The sequence below is a fragment of the Capricornis sumatraensis genome, chromosome 21 (assembly GCF_032405125.1).
Source record: "Capricornis sumatraensis isolate serow.1 chromosome 21, serow.2, whole genome shotgun sequence".
Taxonomy (NCBI): domain Eukaryota; kingdom Metazoa; phylum Chordata; class Mammalia; order Artiodactyla; family Bovidae; genus Capricornis; species Capricornis sumatraensis.
Genome location: NC_091089.1, coordinates 23,249,545 through 23,268,422, shown reverse-complemented (window position 1 = coordinate 23,268,422; position 18,878 = coordinate 23,249,545). Strand labels below are relative to the sequence as shown.

At 45.0% G+C, this 18,878-nt stretch overlaps 1 protein-coding gene across 2 annotated transcripts in view; it reads left to right on the top strand.

The window, feature by feature from the left end:
* FHOD3 (formin homology 2 domain containing 3) overlaps window positions 1–18,878 on the top strand; it is a 529,299-nt gene that overhangs the window by 357,369 nt on the left and 153,052 nt on the right. For both annotated transcript variants that reach the window (XM_068993855.1, XM_068993854.1), the window contains exon 10: window positions 12,354–12,595. In XM_068993855.1, the coding sequence (XP_068849956.1) occupies window positions 12,354–12,595 (242 nt within the window). The remainder of the gene's footprint in view (window positions 1–12,353; window positions 12,596–18,878) is intronic.

The window sequence follows — 18,878 nt, the reverse complement described above, 5'->3', positions numbered from 1 at the left end:
AGAGGCACAGAAAGCATGTTTCTTATCCTGCTGGTAGAACTTCTGGCAGGCTCTACATACTTTGTAGGGTCCAGTGCAGAATGAAAATGTGGGGGAAAAGTGCTATAAGAGATACTAAACTTTTCGCTTCCTTCTGCCTTGCCTCTTGCCTCGTCATGATATATATATTTTTTAATTTTTAAAAATTATTTTATTTATTTTTGGCAGCTCTGAAAAGTGAAAAGGTGAAAGTTGTGTCCGACTCTTTGTGATCCCATAGACTATACAGTCCACTCTACTGGAGTGGGTAGCCTTTCCTTTCTCCAGGGGATCTTCCCAACCCAGGGATCGAACCCAGGTCTCCTGCATTGTAGGTAGAGTCTTTACCAGCTCAGCCAGCAGCAAAGACCACGAATACTGGAGTGGGTAGCCCGTCCCTTCTCTAGCGGATCTCTGGTCTCTGTTGATGCATGCAGGCCCTTCCTCTCTAGTTGCAGCAAGCAGGGGCTACTCTTGTTGTGGTGCTCGGGCTTCTCATGGTGACACAAAGCTGCTCTTGTTGTGGAACATGGGTGCTAGGGCATCTGGGCATCAGTAGTTGCGCCTCACAGGCTCTAGAGCATGGGCGCAGCTGTTGTGGTGCACGGGCTTAGCTGCCCTGTGGCGTGTGGAATCTTTCTGGAGTAGGGATTGAACTCATATCCATTGGCAGGTGAATTCTCAACCACTGGACTACCAGAGAAGTCTCTGTGGTGGTGTTTTTTTTTTTTGCTACAAGTATGTACTCTTTGAAGAATATTTGGAAAATACCAAAAAATGTAAGATAAAGAAATCACCCATAGTTTTATTTACTAACTGTGGTTAATATAGTAGTCTGTTTTTCTAGCCTTTTTTGTGTATGTATAGACTGTCAACTCAGCTTCCCTCGTGGCTCAGTGGTAAAGAATCCACCTGCAACGCAGGAGATGTGGGTTCAATCCCTGGGTCAGGAAGATCCCTTCGAAAAGGAAATGGCAACCTGCTCCAGTACTCTTGCCTGGAGAATCCCATGGACAGAGGAGCCTGGCAGGCTGCAGTCCATGGGGCCACAGAAGAGTCAGACACAACTTAGTGGCTAAGCAAGAACAACCGTGGAGACAATAGTCTGTAGTGTTGTGTACTGAATTTTTATTAGTAAATATGTTTGAATCATTATGTCATTGAATTATCTTCAAGAATTTAGTTTTATTAGAAACATAATATCCTGTCTGCATGCAAGTACCATAATACATATAATCAGTTTCTCTTTGTTCAGATTTGATAACTTCCAAGATTTTGCAATTATAAATGCTGTTATGATGAACAGCTTTGCTTATAAATCTGTGTGCACAGCTGGCACACACACACAGAGAGAGAGAGATTTCCCAGCTAAATGTCTCCACTGTAACCTTCACTGGATAGAAGTGGAGAGACTAACATGTAACTCACTACTTGTTAAAGTTACTCTCACAAGTGACAAGCTGAGGAACAGAGCAGAATTATCTTTGTACAGTCTTAGGAGAAATCAGAGGAAACTGAGCCAGAGAGAGAGTCTGTGGTCAGAGTGCGAAGCTTCCCACAGCCGGCCAGCTTTCTGTGCTCCTGCTTAGGGCATCTTCTCCTCTACCAAAGCCTCACTTAGTTACCCAGTTATCTGCTCACACTTTCATGTTTTGTTATCAGTGAGTGATGGAGGGATATGGAAGACAGGATAAAGTAGGGGTGGAGTAAGAATACTAAAGATGAAGAAGGAAGGGAATAGACAGTTGGCTCACAGGACTATAGAAGACGGACTTTCCCCAGTACAGACACTTCCCTTCCTCACCCCCTTAACTTCCTGTTCAAAACTCCAGTCTCTACTCAGCCAGAGGTTTATATGATTATAGCTTGAGATTCTGTGCAGTCAAAAGGAATGATTGTGTGTCCGGCAGCTGGGCCTAGCAAAGTTAAAGCGTCAGGTTCTTTCTTAAGTTTTTCAAAGAGGCTGCTTGTGTCTTTGAGTCTACTCTGGTGAATAGCTGAGTCATTTGCACATCTGAAGATTCAACTGGCTTGTGGACACATTCTATTTGTTGAAGGGAGAATATCAAGTCGTGCTGAATAATACCACTCACATCATAATTTACACCTACAGTGCACTATGACTGAGACTTCTTAGGGTTTTATATGACAGTTGCTTGAGTTTCAATCCAGACAGATCCACCATATATCAGAAGACAGCATCATACAGGTGAATTTCCCACCAGTGAACCAACGGGGAGAGAATTTTGCAAAGTATGCTGGGTCCCTCCCCCAGGAGACTGCTTTCGGCTTCAGGGCACACTTATTTTCCAGCCTACCTGACTCTCAAGCTACCTCCCCGTCTTCCTCTTTCCGTTCATGCCAAACGTTTCGAATGGTGTTCTGGGTCCACCGTCTTTCTTTGGTCAAATGGCATCTGCTTGATATTTTAGCATTAAGTGCGTATCATTCACAATGTTAATTATATGTGTCACTCAAAGGACAACAAAGCAAACACCCATTGCAATAGTTAACTTTTGGTATCAGCCTGACTGGGCCACAGAGTGCCCAGATATTTGATCAGACACCACTGTGTGTCAGTGCAGTGTGTATCCTCAACCTTCCGGATGAGGTTAACATCCACATTGGTAGACCGAGTAAAGAAGATTGCCTTCCTCCCTGCTGGCAGGCCTCATCGAACCTGTTGAAGGCCTGAATAGAACAAAAAGCTGAGCAAGAGAGAATTCACCCTCTGCTGACAGAAATGAGCTGGGATGTAGGTTGCCTCTTACCTTTGACCTCCAGCTGGAACTGACATTGGCTCCCTTGGTTTCCAGGCCTTTGGGCCATAGCTCTTGGGACTTCTTGGCTACCATAATCATGTTGGCACATTCCTTATATTAAATCTCCATATATATTTGATTTATTTTGTTTCTCTGGAGAGTCCTAATACACTCGTGTTTAAGAACAAGAATATTACCAGTAACTCAGAAATGTCCTCAGTGGCCCTTCCTGGTGTCATTCAACTAACTCCCAGCACCACTCTCTTGTTTTTTTTTTTTTTTTAATAGTTTTATCTGAAAATAGCTATTCTGTGAGTTAACACAAATGATCAGATTATCAAGTAAGAACTGACCATCTGAGATCTTGCTGTCTATAGCAGAGCTATACTAATCTACCTAGGCTACTGATTTCCAGAATACACAGGTGCAGGGATGCAGGGAGAGATCTGGGCCATCCCTTGTGACTCCTAGGTCTTTTTTTCATGCATCAGATGTGAGCTTTCTGACCCAGAATAACAGACAGTGTTTCCAAGTCACCTTGCCCTGCGAGTAATATTCAGTTATGAAGCATCTCTACTACACAGCCCAGAGTGTCATGGCTTATCAATCCATAAATTCTGTGTTTACCTAGTGTAGGGGATCCTTAACCAATCCTGGCCTGCTGAAGGCATTCCAGAAATAAAGACTCTCATTTTAGGAACTGTCATCAGGCTATTTATTAGATAGTCTAGATATTAGCATATTTACGAAAGATCAGAGGGGTCATTGCCTTCTTTCTTTGCCTAGAAGCATCACTCCTAGGGAAGGGGTGGAGGGATTGTAGGCCAGCTACTTTAACTCCTTGCTCCCTGTCTGTATTCCTAAACAACACATGGCTTAATTTTGTCTTTTTATAAATGGGACCATACCACGTTTCCTCTTGCAGCTTCTCTTTTGCTTGATTTTGAGACCTACCCATGTTGCCATGCGGAGTTCTACTTTGCTCATTTTCACTGCTGATGAAAATATCCTAATTTATTTATCTGCTCTTCACTCAGATGTTGGCTAGCTACAGTTTTGTGGCCATGGCAGTGCTACCCTGAGCATTCTTGCCCTTTTTACTTTGTGTGTGTGTATGCATGTGCAATACTTATTATGTTTGGGTATCAGTTCTGTTCTTGCTTTGTAAAAATATTTAGAAGCTTTTCTTTTTTCCTTCTGCCCTTGTCTCTGGTCTTTGGTTATCTGGTAGAGCTCCCTTGGGAAATTGTGTGGGCTTGTAATGATGATGATGGAGGGGCAGAAGAGGCATGTGTGTGTGTGTGTGTGTGTGTGTGTGAGAGTGTGTGTGTGTGTGTGTGTGTGTGTGTGTGTGTGACTGTGTGTGTGGGAGGCAGGAGATCTTTGGTAACTATGCTTTATTCTATGGATATTGGTCTATGTAAACTTCCTATCTTTATTGGGATTGGCTTTTCTAAATCATATTTTCCTAGGAAATATCCATTTCATCTGGACTTTTAAAGTGATTACTAAAGAACTATGTAAATAGTCTCTTATGAATGTTTCTAATTTCCTTTCCTTGAGAAGTTATTTTCCTGTGTTAATTTTTGTGGTTGTAATTTCTCCCCCTTTTTCCTCTGGGTTAACTCGTGGTTTGTCTATTTTCTTGTTGTTAATTTTGACTTATATATGATTTTCAGTGCTTTTCTGTTTTATAACTCAAAACATTTTTATCTTTATGATTTCCTTCTTAACTTTTCTCTCAGTTTACTCTGTTGTCCTTTTTTTAGATTTTTGAGTTGTTTATCTGATCCATTTTATCTTTTAACCATCTTCTCATTCCTGGAATATAACCCACTTGGTCATGATGTGTGTTTTTCTTAATGTGCTTTTGGAATTCTGTTTGATACTAATTTGCTTAGAGTTTTAGACAAATAGCCATAAGTGGAGCTGGCCTCCATCCTCATCCTTCCCCCAGCTTTTCCTCTCTTCCTTTTTTGTATCCCATCCCTATCAACTTGGGCATCGCTGTTACACTCACATCATGAAAGAATGGTGCTGGTGGGCATGGGACCAGTCTTGTGCACTGCTGCTGTTCAGTGCGCTGCTGGTGACGGTGTCTGTGGGTGTCTGCAGGGTGCCTCTCTGACTGTTCCTCCGCAGTGTCCCTCCTTCTTCTCTGTCCCTTCCTTTCAGGGCTGGGGTTTCTTCATCAGGCCTCCTCTCTCGGCCTAGGCAGCCTGAGCTGAGACTCACCCAGTGAGTTCGGCAGCCTTGGCTGTGGCTGACGCCTTGGCCTGAGCTGTCTGCAGGGCTCATGGCTGCCTGCCCCTCTGCCTGCTTGTCTTTTTGCATTGTGTTCATTTATTCACTGAAGGTATGTCATGCACTCTGAACATTCAGAGACAGAAGATCTGTCCCTGTCCCAAGGAACTTGCATTCTGTAGTCCCAGACCAGAGGTGGCTGATTTCCCAGCAGCTGTATATGATGGCACGGAGGGGCATGGAAGGTGTCAGAGGAGCTCAGATTATGTCAGACAGAGCCACCTAGAAGCTGCAAATGACATGACCCAGCCCTCACAGAACCCTTTATTCCCCGCCCCCAACCCATGACAAAAACAAAACTCCTGCACAGTCTGTTCATTTCTGCACCTCTGCAAAGAATAGTCTCCCAGGTTACAAACCTGGGGCTGTCCTGGACCTCCTTCTCTCTCCCCGCTTCCTCATACTTGGAGGTCTGATGGCTGAAGACTGCCGTTTCTTCTCCATTCCCCTAGCTCAGGCCCTCTTTATCTCTTGCCTGGATTGTTGCAATAGCCTTCTCATTCATTTGTTCACCTGTGGGTCCGTTCATTGAACAGAGCTTCACTAAGCACCGATTTTGTGCCCGGCACTATTCTAGGCCACGGGACTCAGCAGCAAACTAGACAGACAAGGCCAGTGCCCTGAGGGGATGCACAGTCTCATGGGGTGCAGACAGTGACCAAGTCAGCTGATAGCCCGAGGCTGCTGGCATGTCTGTGAAGAAACGAGACGGGGTGAGCTGGAGGCGAGACGCTGGGTGGATGGGCCACCACCACCGGCCTGAGGTGGTGGCCTAACGCAGGACAGTGACAGAGTGGGGAGCAGTGGAGGAGCTCTGCCTGGTGTGAAAGGAGGCGTGATGAGGGGCAGGGCCTGGGGAGGATGGCACCTGCAGGACCGCATCCCGGGGGGCTTCTCAGCTTATTCCCTCTTCCTAACTCCCTGCAACTGAAAACAAGGGGTCCTCCTTAATATCAGGGCTAACTGCACCATTCCTCCATTTCGGAAAATAAACAAGAGTGAAGGAATGAATGAACAAAAAAAACCTTAAAAACTTTTTCACAGCCCGTGGGGTGAAGCTGGAATGCCTTGAGTTAGTTCAAGAGGCAACACCATCTGTGGCCTTTGAGCTGCTGTGGCCTTGTCTCCAGCAATTCTGAAGATGTTGCTGAAGTTGCAGCCATACTCAACTCCTCTTGTTTCCTGAACGTGAAAGGCAGGTCACCGCGGAGCCTCCCTTCTTCCGTTTTCCTTGCTTTGCCTGGAGTGTTCTTCCTTCCTGTTCTCAGGTTGGCGGACTCCTCCTTCCCCTGTAGGAGTCACCTCAGATGTCCCCTTGTCCACAAGGCCTCCTTGGCAAGGTATAGGAGTCCCTGGGCTTGTTGCCTGCACTTTATTTATAACCCAGGAGGGAGCGGTTGCCTGTGTTCACACCTCACACTGAACAGTCCTCAGGACGCACTTGCCTATCTGTTTGGCTTTGTCATCCGTGTCTTTCCTTTCTAACCTCTGTGCTCAGCAGTACCCTTGCCCAGAGTAGAAGTTAAGTACTCTAGTGAAGGTCTCTTAAATATTACTGATAGATTCTGGGCCGAAGGAAGGTAATTTAATCAGAAATCAGCCACCTTAAAGGGAAGATGCCTTGGGTAATCACTCAAGGTGACAACTGAATGCGTGGGGTACCAGATAGAGTTAGGATTTTTATTCCTATCTAAAAATTAATGCACTTTTAAAAGTGTTTGGTGCCATAGGACAACTAAGTTCATTATAGGTGAGGGCAGTAAGGAGCCTATAAGCAGTACCGATATTTTTCTCACAATAGATTATAAATGTTTTCAAGCCATTGCAGAGAACTTTGTTGGGCTTCTAGAATTCTTCTAAATAGTGGAGGATGTCTGGTGACCATATGTCCTGGACTTTCTGGGGATAGGCCCAATTGCAATTAATTCCATTTTAGAAAGGTAATTTAATCCATGTTTAATTAAATTCATTTGAATTTTTATGGTTCCAAATGATTTTTTCAAATACATAGTTTCACAAATCAAAATCAAAAATCTTTTTTTTTCAGATTGTGTTCTCACTTTTGATGCTGAAAATGTGGTCCTAGTAATGGGAAAGGCATCTTAGAGCTGAAGATTTTGAGGGTGAGGAGTGATTGTTACTGTTAGGAATAATTAGTAGGTCCAGTCTCTTCAAATCCTTCCTTGTCATAGTTGATTTTTTTTAATTTTTATTTTTACTCTATTCCACTTTACAATACTGTATCGGTTTTGCCATACATTGACATGAATCCACCACAGGTGTACATGTGATCCCAAACATGAACCCCCCTCCCACCTCCCTCCCCACAACATCCCTCTGGGTCATCCCCGTGCACCATCCCCAAGCATGCTGTATCCTGCATCGGACATAGAGTGGTGATTCGATTCTTACATGATAGTATACATGTTTCAACGCCATTCTCCCAAATCATCCCACCCTCTCCCTCTCCCTCTGAGTCCAAAAGTCTGCTATGCACATCTGTGTCTTTTTTGCTGTCTTACATACAGGGTCATCATTGCCATCTTTCTAAATTCCATATATATGTGTTAGTATACTGTATTGGTGTTTTTCTTTCTGGCTTACTTCACTCTGTATAATCGGCTCCAGTTTCATCCATCTCAACAGAACTGATTCAAATGTATTCTTTTTAATGGCTGAGTAATACTCCATTGTGTATATGTACCACAGCTTTCTTATCCATTCTTCTGCTGATGGACATCTAGGTTGTTTCCATGTCCTGGCTATTATAAGCAGTGCTGCAATGAACATTGGGGTACATGTGTCTCTTTCAATTCTGGTTTCCTCGGTGTGTATGCCCAGCAATGGGATTCCTGGGTCATAAGGCAGTTCTATTTGCAATTTTTTAAGGAATCTCCACACTGTTTTCCATAGTGGTTGTACTACTTTGCATTCCTACCAACAGTGTAGGAGGGTTCCCTTTTCTCCACACATAGTTGATTTTTAAAATGTGTATTAGTTAGCTCTTGCTGCATAACAAATATGCCAAAAAGAGTGCTCCTCATTCTGGGGGTCAGAAATTTCGGCCTGGTTCATCTGAGAGATTCTCATAGAGCTGCAGTTATCTGATGACTTAACTGGAACTGAATGCTTTAAGATGGCCTTATTCACCTGGTTTGGCCTTTAGTGGTGGCTGTTGGCTGGGCCATGCGTCTTCAGCAGGCTAGCACATAGTTCTTCACATGGTAGCCGCATTTCAGAAGGGAAAGTCTCAAGTGCAAACACTTTTCAAGGATCTGTGTCTTCTGATGTCACACTGGCCAAAACAAGTCACGTGGAAAATTGTAGACTCAGGGTAGGAGGGGACTACACAAAGATAAGCAAACAGAGAGGCAGGATCCCCTGGGAGCCCAGAGCTGCAATCGTCTGCCACAACCTGTTCAACCTAATAGAATTATCAGCATAGTTCCTTCTTGAAATGGCAGTAGCACTGGCATCCGTTTCACCTACAAGCTGAATCAAGATGTATAGGTGTGCATTAAAAAGAAAGTGTGGGAGGGCAATTTGGAAAATGATTACAACTGCTATGTAAATATAGTTGCCTGTCATGGAGGTTAGTAGCAGTATAACAAAATAATCTCAAAGAACTGTTAATAGCTTTTGACCTTCATTAAGAATGTTCAGATTGTTGGATGTTTGATGATATTAAGAAATTATTTTAAGCAGGACAGTGGTATGGTGGTTATGGTTTTTAAAAATCCTTATATTCTAGGGATATTTACTGATAAATGGATAAAATTATATGACCTTGGACTTATCTCCACAAGACCTGGCTGTGGGGTCAGGGACAGGGAGTAAATGAGACAAGATTGGCCAGGGTTGATAATTGTTGAACTATCATAGGTGATGACACAAAAGTCTTTGTACTCTTCTCCATACTTTGCATAAGTTTGGAAATTTCCACTAAATTTAAAAAAGAACATTTAGATCAGTCAGTGACCTCAAAGATAGGTAGAAGTTGTCCCAGACGCCACCTTAGTTTGCTCTTCTCTTTCTTGGTAGGATGGGTAGGGTGTGCAAGCAGTCGGTGCTGGATTCCTCACCTGGGTTTTAGAGACCATTCTACATTTGATTAAAAGAGTCAGAAGGTATCTGATGAGAGGTCCAGCAGCAAAACACCCCATCACTTGGGTGAGATTAGAAGTTGTTCAGGACATGGTTGATCTCACCTTGGGTCCAGGGGAGGACACCACACTTGTGGTTAATTAGATCTGACACCACAGGTTCTGAATAAGTCTCTTGGTAAGTGCTGTTCTCTAGGAGTCTTCCAAAATTTATTGGTCTTAACTGTAATTTGTGGTGCTCCCTAGAATCTAAAGAAACTGGAACTGCTACCACGGCCTTGGATGTGAAAGCAGGTCTCTTTCCCTGTCATCAGTGGACACTGGTGATTCTAAGATGCTTCTTGTAAAATCAAAACCGGGAGTGAAGACCAGCCCCAAATCTCATGGTACAGCTTTCCTGCCTGCCAAGCCCGAGGCTGCTGTTGCATCTCCTGGGATTGTGATTCCCACTTGCCCTTACCCCCATGCATCCTTTTCTATGTTTAAGAAGATGGATACTTTGTTTAGGACTGGAATTTTACGCAGCTCTCATTAAATCCCATTTTATGGTGCCGCTTTGATAATTTTTCAGTACTTTTCATTTAAACAATGGTGGTCTCATCTTCCTTGACAAAAGGCAGTTAAAGTAGATTTCACTTTGTGCACATGCCATGTGCCTCTCTGAAAGGCCCTGTGAGTGGAATGCTATTTGGTCTTTGCATCTCTGAGGTTAGACAAGGAATTAGAAATATCTGAACTCTACATTATCCTCTAACCTTATCATTCCAAATATGTGCTTAATTAGAAGCAGAATCAATATTTCAGGTCAGAATGAGTTCAAGTGGTCTAGAATTTTTATATCTAAAAATGAAAAAATAATTGGCTAGTGATATTTTAAAACACTATGCTTGGCTAGGTATATAATCATTCTTAAACGTTCCCCAGAGAATACTATTTACAACGTTAAAGTTGAGGTGATAAAAGTGATTAATCAAATACATAATTTCTTTCCTAGTTCTTGCAGTTACACTGCAGAACACCCTTACCCCAGGAAGCAGACTTTCCAGTGAAATTTTGCAACAGTATAGCATTTTCTGAACTCATCCATTTTTACCTCAAACTCCCCAGATTATGTCTGCCTAGTAAATTCTAGGGGAACAGAGCAGTCAAAATATTATTAGATTGTCTTCATCTATCTGGGAGTTTGTTATAGAATGTACCTGGCATGTAGATGGAAGAGTTTTCACTAAATCAGTCTTGCCTGAAAGCTAGAGCTGGAGGCAACTGCAGATGGAACAGATCCGGGGAGACTTCACTCCTGAAAAACAGGCTGTGCATCTCAGGTATTCATCCCTGTAAACCGGATGGGAGGGGCCAGCCTGGCCTCGACTTGGCCAAGCTCACCATGCTGTGTGAACACATTTGGCATCAACACTTTGGACATGGGAGGCCACTGACTTTGCAATAGCCAGGTTTTCTGTAGACAGGCAATGCCAACACCAATAGCATGGTTAGCCATCTGGGTCTTTATATTACTTCTCCATTCTCTCACTTTTCAGGACCAGGTTGTGAAATGTGACCAGGAGCACCCATAAGGCTGGAAAGCATGCACCTCTGGGGACATGGGACCATGTGGGTCTTTGGGCACCAAGTCAGAGAGACTGTTGGACTTGCTTGGGCCCGGCCCACCTGGGCTGTGAGATGACCTTCCTGGGCAGTTCTGTGTGACGTAAGAATCTGTGGGTGTTCCAGGCCCTGGGTTGGGAAGATCCCCTGGAGAAGGGAATGGCTACCCACTCCAGTATTCTTGCCTGGAGACTTCCATGGACAGAGGAGCCTGGCGGGCTGCAGTCCATGGGCTGGCAAAGAGTTGGACGTGACTGAGCGACTAACAGTTTCACTTTGCACTCGGCCCCTTCAGCTGAGGGCACAGGCTGGGGAAGAACTGTCACACTGAGTACCAAGCCACAGGGTAGGCCCTACCCCAGCTGCTTTACATGCATTACATAAGTTATTCTTACCACAAACCTGCAAATGCAATCCTGTTAGCCTCATTTGGTGAGTGAGAGACTCTTGAGCAAGCAGTTTGCTGCAGGTCATTCCTGGCCTGTCAGCCACACAAAGGTCTAGTCCATGACAGCTCCTGCGACCGTGTAGGTTTGGAGAAGGGAGACACACACATAATTAAAGAAACTGAAGAAACAGATAGGTATAGTCCACAGCTGGAAAGGGTGAGCTCCTATAAGGAGGATGTATGCACAGAAACTGTGGGTGTTGATATGAGAAGGCCTATGAAGTAGGATCCCAGGTGGAGGAGATTAACAGACGGCAGAGCTGATTCTTTGGCCAGGCCTCACCCAGCTAGGGGCAGGACTAAAAGATCCCTGGGAAGAGGGCAGGGGCATGGGGTGTGGGGCCAGTTGTCTCCGGTTTCTGTTGGCTTGGCCAAAAAGTTTATTCTGACTTTTCTGTAAGATCGTTTGGAAAAATCCGAACGAACTTTTTGGCCTACCCATACGTGAAAGCCAAAATGGCCAAGTGTGAGTGCTTTTAAGAGGAAATTTTCTAAAAATCCTAAATGCTAGAGATCCAGCCTATTTCTGGTCTATATTTTTGTGATCACAGGTGCAAGCAGGCTCTATGCCCACCTGAGACCAGGCTTCGGCGGGCCCTCCCCACCCCTGTGCATGGGGGTCTCAGATCAGGCCTCTCAAATGACCTGCAGGTGAGGCTGTTTGTCTCACCTGGAGTTCGTGGTTCCTGCCTGTCTCCTCTCTGAGCATCCTCCCTGGGAAGCGAGCTTGGGGTCAGGACCTCCAGGGCTTCCTGCGGCAGGGTTTCAGGAGACACTCCGCCTCCTGGACCAGAGAACACCCAAGTCGGGGTGGGGGGTGGACACAAGAAGGACAGATAGCCTCTAAAGGGCAGTCCTGGGGTGAAGAGCCCATCTAATTACAAAATAGTTCTCAGATCTTCTCGTGACATCAGTTGACCTTCTCAGATCCATCTGGGAATATACGCAGGGGCGAGCATCTTCTGGTTTGGAGGCTACGCTTTGGGATGCGCGTGTTGTGATGACTTCAACGAGAAGCCCATGCCGCAGGATGCGAAAGGACGGAGTTCGGTGCCCTATGGGGTGGGACTGTGAAAGGTCTGACCTTGCTCTGTGCACTCTCTGCTTTTCCAGATGGCACTCCGGCTGGAGGATGGGGATGAGACAGCAGAGCCACCCCCCAGTGGGTGCCGTGACCGCAGGCGGGCCAGCGTGTGCTCTGGAGGCACCGGCAGTGAGTCCCGGGGCCTGGACCGCAGGCGGAGCCGCAGGCACTCGGTGCAGAACATCAAGAGCCCCCTGTCACCCCCGTCCAGCCCCTGCTCCCTGACGGCTCCTGACTTCAAGCCCAGTCAAGTGCGAGATCTCCGGGAAAAGTAAGCATTAACCCAGCCTTGGAGAAGGGCACAAGGACCCCTAAAAGGGGAAAGGAGGCCCAACCCCACGGGTGTCCTGGACCATCCCAGCCTTTCCTGTCCCCTGCCTCTTCTCTACATTTAAGCCATCACCCCCAGTTACCCCACAACTTCCCAAGGCAAGGTGGCCCTGGTGACACACGCAGACTTGATCCAACTCCCTGAACTCATCTTCACCCCCTTGTGTTTTTATATTGTTCATATTATTAGCATCTCAGTTAATATCTGTGTAGAAAGCTATGCTTTATCAACTAGAAAAGAATCCAAAACACAAAACTTTGGCCTAGAAATAAATGCTATGCCAACACACCAATGTGAGATGGTTAGAGTCTGAGGTACTCATGACAATACATAGTTGAGGTTAAGTAGAACAAATACGTACTTTCACATAATTTCAGTAAATACTAATGCTGTCATTTATTCCATCATATAGCATACATTTTTCTGAAGTGTGTTCTATAGGCCAGGACTATTTGCAACCATGAAGACATATCAATGGAAAAGGTATGATCTCCATTTCTGTGAACTCCTATCAGGGCTGAGAGAAAGTAAAAATGAAGAAAGAACATTAAAAAAAAAAAAAAACAACCAGAAAGATTGACAATCCCATGAGAAATTATGTATGTCCAAAAGACAAGGTTTGACAAGATCTCTAGGAGCTCAGAAGTGGTTCCCTAAAACAGAGGTGCAGCTGAAGGATGGCTGTGTGGCTCTGGGGTCTGAGTCCAATTATATCTTCCCAAATGGAAGCCCTCAGTTCACTGGATGAAGCCCTCAGTTCACTAGGATGGTGGGGCTCCCTGCACCGGTCTGTGCCAGACAGCTCCACCGGGGCTGACTGATACACCTATTGCCAGCGCCCCTCTTCTGCTGCCAGTGGAAACTCTGCTTGCATCATTTGGCTGGAGTATTTTCTCCCATTGTGGGGATCTACCTGGGAGCCACATGTAGTTCAGGAGGCTGGATGGTGAAGAACTGAACTCAGAATAGGCGGGATGACCTTAAGACAATGTTCAGATATGTCCCTTCCTCTCCATCCCTAAAGGAACTCCCATACCCACCTCTACTAAGAAGTGACTGGAGCAGTCTGGTACCCATGGGATCCTGGAACATGAGCCAGCCACACCATTGGGTGCCTCCTATTGCAGAAGGAGAAGGAGGGCATCGATTTGAGAGTGATGTGCAAGGCATGGTCCATGTTGACACCCTTCTCCACCAAATAGCCTACAGGTTTTTCTGTCTCTAAGAGTCAGTGTGCAGCAAGCTCTCTTTCAGCGAAAAGAAAATTGAAACTTCTGAGAGGAATGAGAATTGAGAACATTTACTGTGAAAGTGCATGTTGTGATCTAAGATCTTTGAGAAACTCAGGCAGTTCTCACAGGGTCCTGAGACTCCCTGTAGTGCTGTTTCTACCAGCTAGAAAAATGAGCATGGAGAGAGTTGGGCAAAGTGGACTGAAAAATCTATTTATGATCATAAAACCAAAGATGCTGAAGGTGGGCGTTCTGAGGCTTCGGTGGTGGCACTTGGTATACGTGTGCTCTCTCTGCCTTGTGTCACGTTTGTTCCTGTTATCTTTCTTGTTGTTGCACTTTTTTTAATATAAATTTATTTATTTTAGTTGGAGGTTAATTACTTTACAATATTGTATTGGTTTTGGCGTACAGCAATATGAATCTGCTCCAGGTTGTTACACTTTTAAAGATCCCTGTATTGTGACTCGGGTGACCACGTCTTGTGATACATTGGCAAAGGCAATGACGGTGGGGGTGGACCACCTGGGCACAGTCCACAGTTTTGAGGCTCTGGTCTTGGTGGGATCTGGAATAGGACACTTTCTGAGTGCTCCCACCTCAGTGTTTTCAAATAGGACTGATGTTTCCTTTTAATGAAATGATGAATGTAAACTTCATAGCATTCACTTAAGAAAAATCCACTTTCCAGCTTATAAAGAAAGATCATGGTTTTAAGATAGATGATGATGAAATGGCTTCACCCTAGAAGTCTATTGGAGGGATTTTGTCCCGTGGCCACAAAATCACAGCATGATTTTGGCAGAGATGGGAGCAGGAGAGAGGGAGGGGGTGACCAGAAGCAAATCGGGAAACAGTCCCTGCATATGCGTAGCTTAGTCACCTGCTCAGCATCCGTGCCTCATGCGTCACCTTAGAATCTAGAAGTTCGCCATGCTCGATTGCCCGTAGACCTTGAAAGACACAGACCCACACCTGACCTAGACTACTGTTCACCTGTGTGACCATTCTGGCCCTGCTCACTGCTAACTTGTAGCAACATGCCTGCATGTATCACACATGAAGAACTGTAGACCGAATTGTCTAACTCTGTGCCCCAAATAATGCCAATACTCTTGAAAAGAAGACAGAACTATGCTACAGATTAGAGATTCATGTTGTCCTCAAATATGTTCATATCTGGCACTCTGTACTCAGATGCTTCTTTTATGTAGCTTGAATCAAATTCTCCTGTTGATCCTCTCTAAGGTCCAGCTGGGACAAGCATCATTATCCTCACGTTACAAATGCAAAAGCAGTTGGGGGCTTGGTGCCTGGGGACGAATCTTAGAACCGCGGAGTTGAGCCTCAGGTTAAATCTAAGTCTTTGGCCTTTGCCTCTCAATGTCCCAGTCATATAGAATCACTTCCCACCTACCACTCCTTAACATAATCATTGAGTGAGATTGTACTTCTGGACTTTTTTAGACAAGGAATTTGATTTACATACTATGCAGGGGTATTTTTATTCAGGTTCATATGAAAACTCAGAGTTGAACAGGAGAGAATCCCAGAGTCTTCTTATAGACCTAGGCCTGCTAGGCTATGAGTTTTCCTAAGGCCTAATAAGGCTTGAAACTCACATTGCTTTGGTTTCTGAAGAAATAGAACGCCACAGTGAGCACTCACCAAATAAGGTATGTGTTTATTGTTCATCTGCCATCTAAAAGTACTTTTTGTGATCATGTGTGCCACAGTTTCACCTTTGCAATTAAATTTACAGATTTGATTGGGAAGAAAAAAAAAATGTTAGTGCTTTCATTTTTTTTTTTTTTACCAAGATTATTTTTAACATCTAATCATCGAAAGAACCAGTGTCTCTGATTTAAATTGTAATTGTAGTTAATGTTAGGACTAAAAAGTCTTCAAGGTTGTCTAGCCCACAGCAGAAGCCCGTTCTAGGCCCTCGGCCTCAGACATTCTCCTCCCGGAGGCACTCCATTTTTGTCCTTGAACTTCTCAGCTCCTTAGGAAAGTCCCCTGGACTAAATGTGCTCCATAATGTGGTGGCTTTATTATTGCTTAGAATTTCACTGTATGGATAAAATTCCCCTGCAAAGTCTCCCCATTCACCCATCCCGGCTCTCACCGCTGTCCGCATGCGTGAGGTCCCCTTCCTGTTCTGTACGACCACCTTTCTGACACTGAACACGGCCTGGGACTTCACATGTAAACTTGAAATTTCATCCTGTTGACTTCCACACAACATTCCAACCCGTGGAGGTAATTTTGAGCTTCATTTAGTCACTGCTGTTCGCAGCTGCACCTTCCAGCTTTCCGTCGCATGTGTATTTGAACACACATGGACGAGTGACCTGGCGGGCAGTGTATGCTGGCAGCAGCTTGGTGCAGACGACTCCCATGTGCCTCAAAGTCAAGTGTTGGAAAAATTCTCTGTCAAGGGCCAGATAATAAATATGTTAAGTTTTGCAGGCCAGACAGTCTTTGTTGCAACTACTCAATTAAATTCTCAAAGACAGCAGGTAAGCAAGTGAGCATGGCTGCCTTCCAGTGAGGCTTTATTTATGGACACTGAGATTTGAGTTTTACATGTTATAAAATAGTTAGATTTTCTTCCCCCAACCATTAAAAAAAGTGAAAATCATTCTGACAGACTGGGCCACATTTGACTCACAGGCTTGCCCACTCCCGTTCTAATGGGCTGGGTTTCTTGAGGGAAGTTGAGGGGAATGGCAGAGGTGGCAGAGAGGAGTATATGGCTAAGACAGAAGATCCCATCATGGCCTATGAGAGGACTGTTAGGAAACAGCGTCCTCTGGTCCGGGGTCATAGCTAGGAATATTCCATGAAGATGTGGAGGCTGTTTGCTGATGGCCGCTCATGAGTTGTCACTGGATTATTGAGGGGGTTGGAGAAAGCAGAGGTGTGTCAGGCGAGGGGACATACAGAGCCAGTAGGGAGGGGGCGTGCGGTGATGACTCCAGGAAAGTCGGGCTCCTTGGGGAGGAAGACTGGGATCAGTTCCAGTGGTGCTGAGAGGCAGTCATCTTCAACCTGCCGTCTGTTGTAAATTCCATGAAGGTGGTAGTACCTTCCCCATTTTACAGATGAGGAAACTGAAGCACAGAGTGGCTAAAGAACTTGCCCCAGATCTCACAGGTGGTAAGTGGCATAGCTGAGTTTGAACCTAAACCAGATTTTAGTAGTCCAGAGCCTGCATTCAATCTGCGTCCCTGAAACCAGTCTCTGAACCTATAGAATGTGTTCTGTGGTGACAAGCTTTTTTCTCTTTTGAGGATTAATTAGAGAAAGCAAAAAATCTTTCAGAACAAATGTTCCCTGGAAACTTGGTCATGCTACTAAGCTGTGTTGCTTATAGTCACTGTTAGAGTCTGATCCTGAGATAATCATAGTGGTTTGCTTGTTTTTCTCATAAATTGGCACTGGAGACAGTTCCTAATGAGGAGTTCTGAAAGTGTTCAGAATAACATCTGCCAACACCGGAACAGCCTTCTCAGTTAATCATAGCTAGCGAGTGATAATCCTGGTGAGGGGAGCAGGAAGAAAGGTATAGAGAGCAAAAGTTCATGGTTAACAGGAAGCCACCGTTAACTGTCAATTATTGGAGGCTTAGCTGTCCTCACGTTTGGGGGGATCATACTTGATGTACACCATTTAGTGGCCCAGTGGGTGGTGGGAAGAAGGGAGCCAAGCCTTGAGGCTGAGACTCCAGGGTTGGGGCTGGAGGGAAGTATTCAGACAGGGTGTGGCTTTCTATTTTCCTGTGGGAGTAGAAAAGAGTGTGGACACCTTTCCACCAGTCACAGGAACCAGTGGACCGATGGGAGAGCCTAACTATGAAATGGTGCAGGGTGGTGAAGCGACCTTCCTGCGTTTTGACAGGGAGGAGGCACGTTTGGATGCCGAGTTCCAAGGCAGCGCTGTGGTCTCCAGTCAGTCTCGTGCCTTGTGCACGGGGTTTCACTGCCAGGGCTTATAGGTTCCACTCCCTTGTTAGCTGCAGGGTCTGCAGCAGCAATAGTTCTGGCTTTCTTTGAAGTAGTTGGCAATGAACAATCAATTTACAAGCAGGAAAACCTATTACATAACCAGTAGTGTTACAGAGTCCAAGCTTGCCACAATAGCCCAATAAATTGAGAGACAGGGTATTGGGGTAAGGAATAGTGACTTTGTTGGGAAGGCCAGCAGACAGAGAAGATGGTGGACTGGTGTCTTGAAGAGTCTTCTTACCTGAGTTAGATTTCAGGCTGCTTTTCTACTAAAAGGGGAGAGGGTATGACAAGAAGGCTGGTTGTTGCAGGGGATGTGATAATCCTTTATTCTTATAGCTGTCCACCTAGGTCTGGTCATGATGTTGCTGGAAACCTCCAGCAACACAAATGTTATTCTCTATTCTGCAACTTTTTATGTCCATGTGGATGAAAATTGTTATACCTTTAACATATAACCTCCCAAGCCTGGGAGGCAAAGCTTTGTGAATGGACCACCTTGTATATTTCAGGCGATAGACAACATCTTTTACAAAAGGTATGGAGCCTGCATGCTTAAGCACAGGCAACTGAGCACAAAGGTTAGTGCTAAAGGACTAGATTGTATACATAGTCGGGTTTGTTCTCTGTTACAGTAGGTGTTGCATAATTGGTGTTAACCTACAAAATTTGTCACTTGGATGACCTGAGTCCTGGCTTCTGGGGAGCGTTTGGCCAAGTGCAGTATAGGAGTAGCCACTGAGGTTATTGAGGGCACAGACATGACCTTCTCGGCTACAGTTCCCGCTTCCTCCCCAGGCTTGGCCTCAGTCTCCTCCACGGTAAACTCAAGGTGATGATCCCTCCTTAATAGAGTGGCAGGTGAGTCAAGAGAGGCAGTGCAAATGTGTGATTAGCCCAGTGTTATTCCAGTCACTACATGCCCTGGAGCTTTCCCGGATATTGTTCTATTAAAGAAGGTAATTGTTAAATAAGTATGGG